At 41.4% G+C, this 10,561-nt stretch overlaps 1 protein-coding gene across 5 annotated transcripts; it reads right to left on the bottom strand.

Moving 5' to 3' along the window:
- Positions 1-2,458: 2,458 nt before the first annotated feature.
- On the bottom strand, positions 2,459-10,561 carry ifi44g (interferon induced protein 44g). Of its 5 annotated transcripts, none has more exons than XM_014149376.2 (10): positions 10,253-10,561; positions 10,085-10,155; positions 7,144-7,328; positions 6,965-7,029; positions 6,181-6,250; positions 5,866-6,067; positions 5,523-5,675; positions 3,330-3,501; positions 3,129-3,229; positions 2,459-2,693 (listed from the first exon to the last, which is right to left on the bottom strand). In XM_014149376.2, the coding sequence occupies exons 4-10, from the start codon at positions 7,026-7,028 to the stop codon at positions 2,505-2,507; spliced, it is 951 nt and encodes a 316-aa protein (XP_014004851.1). In that variant the 5' UTR covers position 7,029; positions 7,144-7,328; positions 10,085-10,155; positions 10,253-10,561; the 3' UTR covers positions 2,459-2,504. The 5 variants fall into 5 exon arrangements, with proteins under 5 accessions (XP_014004851.1, XP_014004849.1, XP_045553255.1 ...); XM_014149374.2 differs by having other exon boundaries at positions 6,899-7,029; positions 10,253-10,559; XM_045697299.1 differs by having other exon boundaries at positions 6,899-7,029; positions 7,144-7,247; positions 10,253-10,559.

Below are 10,561 nucleotides of genomic sequence, written 5' to 3'. Positions count from 1 at the left end.
ACTAAACTGATGCAACACATTTTCAGCAAGACACCAATTGCTGCTGGGCCTCACCATCAGCAAAATCATCTGATGGGAACAGAGATGATATCGGGACTATCTGAAAACATAGTGCATTGATTAGAACACAACAGGATGTACAATGACTTTCATGTATTGTGAAAGATGTACTATAAGTGAAATTATGTTATTGATATGGAATTTGCCAGATGATGGCCTGTTACGTTATTATAGTGTGTTTGCTTGATTGAATATGTTCATATTACTCTGTATATTCCAGCTATCAAGTGTGCTTACTTAGGCCTGTAAGTTTAAAACAAATAATGTTTTCAATGTCAATATAACGCTCCGTTTAGAGTGGAACGTCAACTATGCAAAATTTAGACTAGACCGGAGTTTTACAAAACATGTCTTTATTCTCTACAAGCAACCACCATCTCAATCATTTCACTTGACAGACAGGAATTTATAGACACAGGCCAGGCACTAATCAATGATCATCAACTCCAATTCACACTATTCCACCAATAAAGTTTTTATCACTCTACCAAAATGGAAATAACTTATCTTATTGTGAATTTATTCAAATCACCCAACATTTTTTATTATGATTGTAGACTTATTTTTAACAGACAAGGATAATAGCACTCTTCAATCCCCCAATACATATTTTTTATATGGCTTAGTGGATTCAGTTTCTCTCTACACTTATTCTACAGAGGAGAGCAAAACGTGCTGAGAAAGAGGATGGAGTTGGTCTTGTGTCTATAAAGAATAACAAAGGGTGGTCTGCTGTGAAGCTTTCCTCTCGGATCATACAGAACGTCACCATTATAGACTTAGGAATAATAATACTAATAATATATATATTTATAAAAACATGCCTTTTGTGAACCAACACTCACACCTGGCTTTCCCCACTCCCTTACTAGCTCTGACTTTGCTGATAGCTACTTTATTGAGGAAAAAAGTACTTACTATGACTGTGACATGTGGTTGTCCCACCTAGCTATCTTACGATGAATGCACGATGATCTGTAAGTCGCTCTGGATAAGAGTGTCAGCTAAATTACTACAATGTAAATGTACTAGTATCTCTACGGTCACATGCCGGTGATGGCCTCCTCGTTTACCTCCACAAAGGCCTTATGGCCACCATAGACAGGAAGAGCAGCCCTGCCCCCATTAAACGTGTCCCTCACCTGGAGAAGGGGGCAGTTGCATCCCGATATGGCGACCGGAGTATGGGTAAGTGGGTGTGTTGAAAGGAAAGTAATGGGCGTGTGGAAAGGAGTGGGTGAGTCGAAAGCTCTTTGCTATAGGTTAGACCAGGGGTGTCAAACTCATTCCATCGAGGGCTCAGTGTCTGTGGGTTTTTGGTTTTTCCTTTCAATTAAGACCTAGACAACCAGGTGAGGGGAGTTTTTTACAAATGAATGAACTTAATTCATCAATCAAGTACAAGGGAGGAGAGAAAACCCGCAGACACTCGGCCATCCGTGGAATGAGTTTGACATGTGGGTTAGACAATTTTCATTGAGCTGTGTATTTTTTTTCTTCCATTTGTCACCTAGCAACTACCTTACATTGACCTACCATACAGCAATAGTTTTGACTTTGTTTTTAAGCCAGGGGATGTCTGAGACGTTTTTTTTACTGTTAGTTTTGCACAAATTAAATAATGGTACATTTTCAGTTATAAAACGGATGATTATTTATTTTTGATCAAAAGTATTGAGAATGGGCGTGGAGTGCGTGTACAGCTGTCACCTTGATAATGGCTACTAGGTATCTTATTACCAACGCAGTTGCCAGACAGTAGTAATTGTGTCAAGCGGGAGCAAACGGCACTGTCCCCTTGTTGTTGCCGTTCATGCCCTCCCCATTGAGTAGTAGACTGTATGTATGTATCAAGGTGACATCTTAATGGTTATCAAAATTAGTTATTACTTGTGTAAGCTTCTATCCTTCTTGAAATAAATTCATGTGAGAGAAAGAAAATGGCCACGTTAGCTACCGCCGGCTACACGACCGTGACACCGAGTAGGAAGCACTTCAATTCACATGCACAAGGATTCAACACCTGGTGCACTGGTTGCCGTCACCAGTTTGTCAACTCGTCGTGTTGTCCAATCAGCCACGCAAAACGGTCTTGAGTGAAAACAATTCTGCCCAATTAGCTAATTCGCTTTCCATACGCCCACTCCGGTCGCTATATTGGGCTGCAGCTAACCATACTTGCTCACCTGTGCTGAGTTAACACGTTGTACCTATATACATGTGGCCAGTGACCCATAACCCCTTGTGAGAGTGCCCTATTGTTCAAAACAGGTTAAAACATTCCTAGACAGACAACATGTACACCGTTCAAAATGGCTCTTACACATTTGTTTTAGTCAAAGCAAGACTTCTGTTAAGGACTAATTAAAAAGTGAACAATAGTGCAAGCAAGTCATAAAACATATGTAATGCATTTTTATTTTAAATAGCATTTCACAGCCTTTTTAAAGAGACAGTTTAGGGTATGTTGCTGCACAGTCCTGGAAGTACAGATCCACGTATTGCAGGATGTGGTCCACAGCACTGAGCAGAAGGATGTCTGTGTTCTCATCAACGTCCAGCTCAGACGAGTAGTTCTTCACCGGGACGATGTAGGAGGTGGACATGCCAAGCAGAGCCCCAGCCTTGGTCATCTACACACACATACACAGACACACACATTTGTTTTACTATCCTTGTGGGGACCAAACAATTGATTCCCATTCAAAATCCTATTTTCCCTAACATCTAACCCTTAACCTAACCCTAACCCTAACCTTGATACTAATCCTAACCATAATTGTAACCCTAGCCCTGAACCTACCCCTAACCCTGATTCTAACCTTAACCCAAATTGAAACCCTAAACCTAACCCCTAAGCATAAAATAGTATTTTTTGGGGGGGACTAATTTTTTTTTCCTTGTTTTATACTATCCTTGTGAGGATTTCTGGTCCCCAACATGACAGTAAAACCAAACACACAAGTCAGTCAAGGATGTACATACAGGGTGGTTATATGTCAGATGTTCCAATAGCTGATGTTCTAATAGCTGACTAACACGTCAATATGGGGTATTATTGAGAGTACCGTCTGCTGAACGATCCGACTGTTGTACACCTGGGTGATGTCACGGGCAGTTTCCTGACACACCTTGTCCACGTGTGTCAGCAGTGCCACTTGATGCACACCTACAAAACACATTTGTTTCACACACTGTCAACTGACAGAATTGACCACAATTCCTACAACCATTACTGCCATTGCGAAAAAGCTTCCTGTATTGCTCACCCAGGTCACTGATGTGTTCTCGGAGCTGTTGGAAGGTGGTGCCCAGGCCTTTGGTGTAGCTGGACACTTTAGAAGCATCCACCACAAAGACGACACAGTGGACCTTGTCTTTAAGGGACGGCTTCTTCACATAGCCCACAGTCTCTGATCTCACAGGCTGCTCAGGACTGAACTGTAGAGGATGAATGAGAACATTAGCTTGGTTGTTCAAACCAACCAGCTGAGAGAGTATTGGAATATTCTCTACTAAACAGAGACATTTATATCAGGGGTGAGCAACTCCTATCCTGTGAGGCTGCCGGCATGCGTATGTTCCAACCCAGCACTATCTCCCCTGAGTCATATTAGTGGTCTAAATTGCAGACTGTGATTAGTTGAATCAGGTGTGTTAGAGCTAAACTGGAACAAAAGCCCTGTTGCTCAACTCCGAGTTATATGAATGTTATACACGCTGTGGGTCCTGTTGCTCAACTCCGAGTTATATGAATGTTACACACACTGTGGCCCCTGTTGCTCAACACCGAGTTATATGAATGTTACACACGTTAGGGCTAGGGGGCAGTATTGAGACGGCTGGATAAAAAACATACCCGATTTAATCTGGTTACCACTCCTACCCAGTAACTAGAATATGCATATACTTATTACATATGGATAGAAAACTCCCTAAATTTTCTAAAACTGTTTGAATGGTGTCTGTGAGTATAACAGAACTCAAATGGCAGGTCAAAACCTGAGAGATTCCTTTACAGGAAGTGGCCTGTCTGACCATTTCTTGAACTTCTTTTCCATCTCTATCATTTACTAAGGATCTCTGCTCTAACGTGACACTTCCCACGTCGTCCATAGGCGCTCAGAGCCCGGGAAAAAACAGAATGTCGTCATTCCAGCCCCAGGCTGAAACACATTATCGCCTTTCTCAAGTGGCCGATCAAGGGACACTGGGCTTAGGCGCGTGACCCGACCGCCCCCGCCTTTGGGATTTTTTCCTCTGTTTGCCGAAAAGGAGATTCCCTGTCGGAATATTATCGCTTTTCTACGAGAAAAATGGCGTAAAAATTGATTTTAAACAGCGGTTGACATGCTTCGAAGTACGGTAATGGAATATTTAGAATTTTATTGTCACGAATTGCGCCATGCGCGCGACACTTCTTTACTATTTCGGATAGTGTCTGGAACGCATCGAACAAAACGCCGCTATTCGGATATAACGATGGATTATTTTGGACCAAACCAACATTTGTTATTGAAGTAGCAGTCCTGGGTGTGCATTCTGACGAAGACAACAAAAGGTAATGAAACTTTTATAATAGTAAATATGATTATGGTGAGTGCTAAACTTGCCGGGTGTCTAAATAGCGAGCCCGTGATGCCTGGGCTATGTACTTAGAATATTGCAAAATGTGCTTTCACCAAAAAGCTATTTTAAAATCGGACATATCGAGTGCATAGAGGAGGTCTGTATCTATAATTCTTAAAATAATTGTTATGCTTTTTGTGAACGTTTATCGTGAGTAATTTAGTAAAATGTTAGCGAATTCCCCGGAAGTTTGCGGGGGTATGCTAGTTCTGAACGTCACATGCTAATGTAAAAGCTGTTTTTTATATAAATATGAACTTGATTGAACAAAACATGCATGTATTGTATAACATAATGTCCTAGGGTTGTCATCTGATGAAGATCATCAAAGGTGAGTGCTGCATTTAGCTGTCTTCTGGGTTTTGGTGACATTATATGCTGGCTTGAAAAATGGGTGTCTGATTATTTCTGGCTTGGTACTCTGCTGACATAATCTAATGTTTTGCTTTCGTTGTAAAGCCTTTTTGAAATCGGACAGTGTGGTTAGATTAACGAGAGTCTTGTCTTTAAATAGCTGTAAAATAGTCATATGTTTGAGAAATTGAAGTAATAGGATTTTTAATGTTTTGAAAATCGCGCCACAGGCTGCAAGTGGCTGTTACGTAGGTGGGACGAATTCGTCCCGCCTAGCCTAGAGAGGTTACACACGCTGTGGGCCCTGTTGCTCAACTCCGAGTTATATGAATGTTACACACACTGTGCCCCTGTTGCTCAACTCCGAGTTATATGAATGTTACACACACTGTGCCCCTGTAATTGGAACGTCGACATCCAATACTTGCACTCTTTCTAACACACAATGGTGGCATCTGTGTCCGTTCTCCCTCACGTACCTTGTGTCCCTCGGGTGCATGGCCTTTGATGATAGCCAGAGTGTCATGGAGGGTTAGTCCAGTGGTCTCCCCATCTCCCAGACCCATGACATCACACAGGACCAGCGCAGTAGGCTGCTCTGGACTCCGCCCACGGATGTTGAACAACTGGAGCTGAGATAGAGGACACAGACAGAATTATATGTTTAAGGATATACAGTGTGGTTTACAATATGGAGTGATTAACAATAATAGTTTTTGTAAGTTAACTAAATCTTTATTTATGCATGTAATTGATCTATATCAACCAGCCCCAAAACTCCCAGTTTCTAACAAACACAAATACTTTCTATGTTTTTTTTACCTCTACCTTTTTGGTGAAGCTGGCAGAGGAAGAGCCAACCATGGCCCGGTTAGTGAATCTTCCTGTGAAGACTGACTGAACAGAGCTGATGAAGCTGGACTTGCCGGCTCCGACAGGCCCCACCAGCAGAACCCGAGCCTCAGACAAAGCCTCAGAACCAGGCTTATAGGAACTGATAGACTCCATCAGGGTCTCCCTGCGACTGGGCAAACATTGGTCATTATCAGTTAAATATGATTACATGGTGGATTGTTTAGTAGGCCTAGTTGGTGTACATAGATAAGTTTGAGTGTATTGTTGTGATACCCTACTCACTCCTCAGTCCATGCAACATCCCTCCATGGGGACTCCATCTTACTTTTGCACTTTTCTGCCCATGGCAGGCCTAGAGTTGAGAGAGTATAGTGTAAGAGCAAACTAATGAAAATCATGAATTATCAGGTAAATGTAGTCTACTGGAAAGTGGCAATGACTCTCACAGCACACAATAGATGATTAAAGGCCCAGTGCAGTCAGTGCAGATTTCCCTGTTAGGCTATTAAAGGCCCAGTGCAGATTTCCCTGTGTTTTATATATATTTCCACACTATAAGGTTGGAATAGTACTGTGAAATTGTGAAAATTATTATAATGCCCTTTTAGTGTACGAGCTGTTTGAAAAGACCCCCTGAAATTGAGTGGGGTGGAATGGAGTTTTGGCCTGCCTGGTGACATCAGGCGGTAAATTAGTTAAAAGACTAATAAGAAAGAGAGTTCTAAACCTCTCTGCCAATAACAGCTAGTTTTCAGTTTTCCCTTCCATACTCCCAGACAGTCCCAGCAAAATCCTTGCTTGAGAAATTGCTCTTTGCTAAGAAGCAATTTTTTTTTTTTTTTTTACCATTTTAATTGGAAACACTCACTGTAAGGTACTTAATTGTTACACAGAAATGATTTTATATTGAGATAAAAACGGCTGCATTGGACCTTTAAGAAATTACTCCAACATCATGATAGTCAACACCTATTTATCACATTCTCCTTGCAGATCTTACTCGAGTCAGGTCTGCCGTCCCCTCTCAACAGGTCTGTTGCCAAAGGTTTTGACGAAGGTTTCTCACCATGCAAAACTGGTGCAGAAAAATTAGGACACCCTCCAGATACCATCCCGAAGTTGAAGGACATGCTGTCAATGTAATAACATATTCATATACCATCATGCAACATTGAATTGTTAAAGCCAATGACCGTAATAAAATTAACATGGTTCAAAGATTAACTTAAAGTAAACTATACATACCTAGCAAGATTGCTTGGAGATTTTATCCACAACCAGCTGAGCCTACGGATCAGTTTGACCTGATAGTATTGTGTATCTGTTCCTCAGTAGACTTGTGGGTGTGTCTGTTGTGTGGAAACGAAAGTGAAATTTTGAAATCCCATTTCTACTTGTCTTTCTTTCATACCAGTAGAGGTGTGTTCAGCCTAGAGTAAAAACAAACCTCAGTTAACTCAACATGAACTTAGACTTTTAATAATTATAATAAGTCTATCATAATTTTATAAAGCTCAGGAAGAGGGATGCGGCTGTTGGAAGTACAATCTAGAACTGTTGTGGGTTCAGCAGGAGTGTTTCAGTATAGGCTACTCTTGTAGTGATTAGAACAGTGGCATTATCTTGAGAGACTGCCCGAGGATTCTCCCACCATTGCCACCAGTGTATTAATTAAATGGAAAGTGCTCAAACTGCACCAACTTGCGACCCTGTTGTGACTGGGAAATCTAACTACCGCCCATGCTTTATAACTAAGTCCAGTCCTCTGACATACTACACTTGCGTGAAATACTGAACTGATGCAACACATTTTCATCAAGACACCATTTTCAATGAGACAGAAAAACAGACAATGAATAACCCATCGAAAAACTGAATCAGAAAGTTTGGGGCAATTATGCTGTATCCACATATTTTGCCTATGGACATGCTATTGTACACACACACGGTATGTCATTCACAGTCCTCTATGTACAGGGCATTCAGAAAGTATTCAGACCCCTTGACTTTTCCACATTTTGTTACGTTACAGCCTTATTGTAAAATTGATTAAATAAAAAAATATCCTCATCAGTCTACACACAAAACCCCATAATGACAAAGTGAAAACAGGTTTTTAAACATTTTGGCAAAAATACCTTATTTACATAAGTATTCAGACCCTTTGCTATGAGACTGGAAATTGAGCTGAGGTGCATCCTGTTTGCATTGATCATACTTGAGATGTTTCTACAACTTGATTGGAGTCCACCTGTGGTAAATGAAATTGATTGGAAATTATTTGGAACACACACACCTGTCTGTATAAGGTCCCACAGTTGACAGTGCATGTCAGAGGAAAAACCAAGCCATAAGGTCGAAGGAATTGTCCGTAGAGCTCCGAGACAGAATTGTGTCGAGGCACAGATTGGGGGAAAGGTACCAAAACATTTCTGCAGCATTGAAGGTCCCCAAGAACACAGTGGCCTCCATCATTCTTAAATGGAAGAAGTTTGGAACCACCAAGAGCTTCAGAGTTCCTCTGTGGAGATGGGAGAACTGTCCAGAAGGACAACCATCTTTGCAGCACTCCACCAATCAGGCCTTTATGGTAGAGTGGCCAGACGGAAAACACTCCTCAGTAAAAGGCACATGACAACCTGCTTGGAGTTGGCCAAAAGGCACCTTCTCTGGTCAAAAGACCAGAGAAACAAGATTCTCTGGTCTGATGAACCCAAGATTGAACTCTTTGGCCTGAATGCCAAGCGTCACGTCTGGAGGAAATCTGGCACCATCCCTATGGTGAAGCATGGTGGTGGCAGCATCATGCTGTGAGGATGTTTTTCAGAGGCAGGGACTGGAATACTAGTCAGGATCGAGGGAAAGATGAATGGAGCAAAGTACAGAGAGATACTTTATGAAAACTTGCTCCAGAGGGCACAGGACCTCAGACTGGGGCGAAGTTTCACCTTCCAACAGGACAACGACCCTAAGCACACAGCCAAGACATTGCAGGAGTGCCTTCGGGACAAGAATCTGAATGTCCTTGAGTGGTTCAGCCAGAGCCCTTGAGTGGTTCAGACTTGAACCTGATCGAACATCTCTGGAGAGACCTGAAAATAGTTGTGCAGCGACACTCCCCATCCAACCTGACAGAGCTTGAGAAGATCTGCAGAGAGGAATGGGAGAAACTCCCCAAATACACGTGTGCCAAGCTTTTAGCATCATACCCAGAAGAGTCAAGCATGTAATCGCTGCCAAAGGTGCTTCAACAAAGCACTGAGTAAAGGGCCTGAATACTTACTATCATGTCCTGACCAGTAAAGGGGTTATTTGTTATTGTAGTTTGGTCAGGACGTGGCAGGGGGTGTTTGTTTAGAGTGTTTCAGGGTTTGTTGGGCTATGTTCTTATGTAAGAGGGGTGTTTGTTTTATGTGTTTCGGGGTTTGTGGTTAATGTTCTATGTTAGTATATTTCTATGTTCATTCTAGTCTTTCTATTTCTATGTTTAGTTAATGGGGTTGACCTTCAATTGGAAGCAGCTGCTCCTCGTTGCTTCTAATTGAAGGTCCTATTTAAGAGGGGTGTTTTTTCTATGGGATTTGTGGGTAGTTATTTCCTGTTTTGTGTTTGTGCACCTGACGGGACTGTTTAGTGTCGTTTGTTGTTTTTGTATACGTGTTTCTTTTGTTTTCCTTTTTTAAATAAAATAAGAAGATGAGTTTACACGTTCCCGCTGCGTTTTGGTCTAATCCCTACGACACCCGTGACAGTTATTTTCTACTCCCTGTATATAGCCATGTTATTTTCTACTCCCTGTATATAGCCATGTTATTTTCTACTTCCTGTATTTAGCCATGTTATTTTTTACTCATTGTTATTTGTTAATCACTGTATATTTATTCCTTGTGTCGCTTTTTCAATTTGTTATTAAATGTTTTATCTTAGCTTTAACTCTGCATTGTTGGACATGGACCCATAAATAAGCATTTCACTGTTAGTCCACACCTGTTGTCTGCAAAGCATGTGACAATTGATTTGAGTGGCTCTTTATGACAGAATGTTAAAATTACTTGAACACTTCTCAAAAGGCACCGAATTGGTGCAACGACCCAATTGTGGCCTGCGTTGTGGGAGAATGTGTACATAACAATTAGCCTATACATTTACATTTTATTCATGCAAAAGGGATTTAATTTTAGCCTACCTTCAACAAAGAGTTGGATCCCTCTACTGAATACCACTTCCCTTTGAGGAGGTTTGCTCCCATGTACACACCTGAGGAAAAATATGACCATAATTATCATCAGAACACTGCAAAAGTCCACATAGTACCTACAATGCAATCTGGATTGAAAGTTGAGTTGAAAGTTACCCCAGTAGTAGTAATAAAGTGAAACACAGTCCTCGTGCTCTGTTCATTCTGTCTGTTTCAGTTGGTGCTCTGGAGAGGAGAAAACCCAACTGCTAGTGAGTCCCTTGAGATTATTGGTGTCTTGTCCTCCTAGTATCATACAGCTCTCTCCTCTCACATGGACTTCTACTGCAGGGAAAGATAGTTCTTCACCTCAGGTTTTTATTTGAGCATTTAGCCCAATCCTGTTCAGAACCGTCAGTTAATCACTAATTAGGAGAATATCAATAAATTATACAGTCATATTGCTATCTCCTCTAAAGATACAGA

Source organism: Salmo salar, chromosome ssa16 (genome assembly GCF_905237065.1).
Source record: "Salmo salar chromosome ssa16, Ssal_v3.1, whole genome shotgun sequence".
NCBI classification, from domain to species: domain Eukaryota; kingdom Metazoa; phylum Chordata; class Actinopteri; order Salmoniformes; family Salmonidae; genus Salmo; species Salmo salar.
This window is presented reverse-complemented; position numbering and strand designations above follow the sequence as displayed.

Bases quoted from the DNA above. Each gene is read 5' to 3' on its own strand.
- ifi44g (XM_014149374.2), bottom strand. From the start codon at position 7,028: ATGTCCTTCAACTTCGGGATGGTATCTGGAGGGTGTCCTAATTTTTCT. The intron at 3,502-5,522 runs GTACGTGAGGGA...CATCCTCTACAG, and splicing joins ATGCACCCGAGGGACACAAG to TTCAGTCCTGAGCAGCCTGT. The intron at 3,230-3,329 runs GTGAGCAATACA...TGTGTTTTGTAG, and splicing joins AGAACACATCAGTGACCTGG to GTGTGCATCAAGTGGCACTG.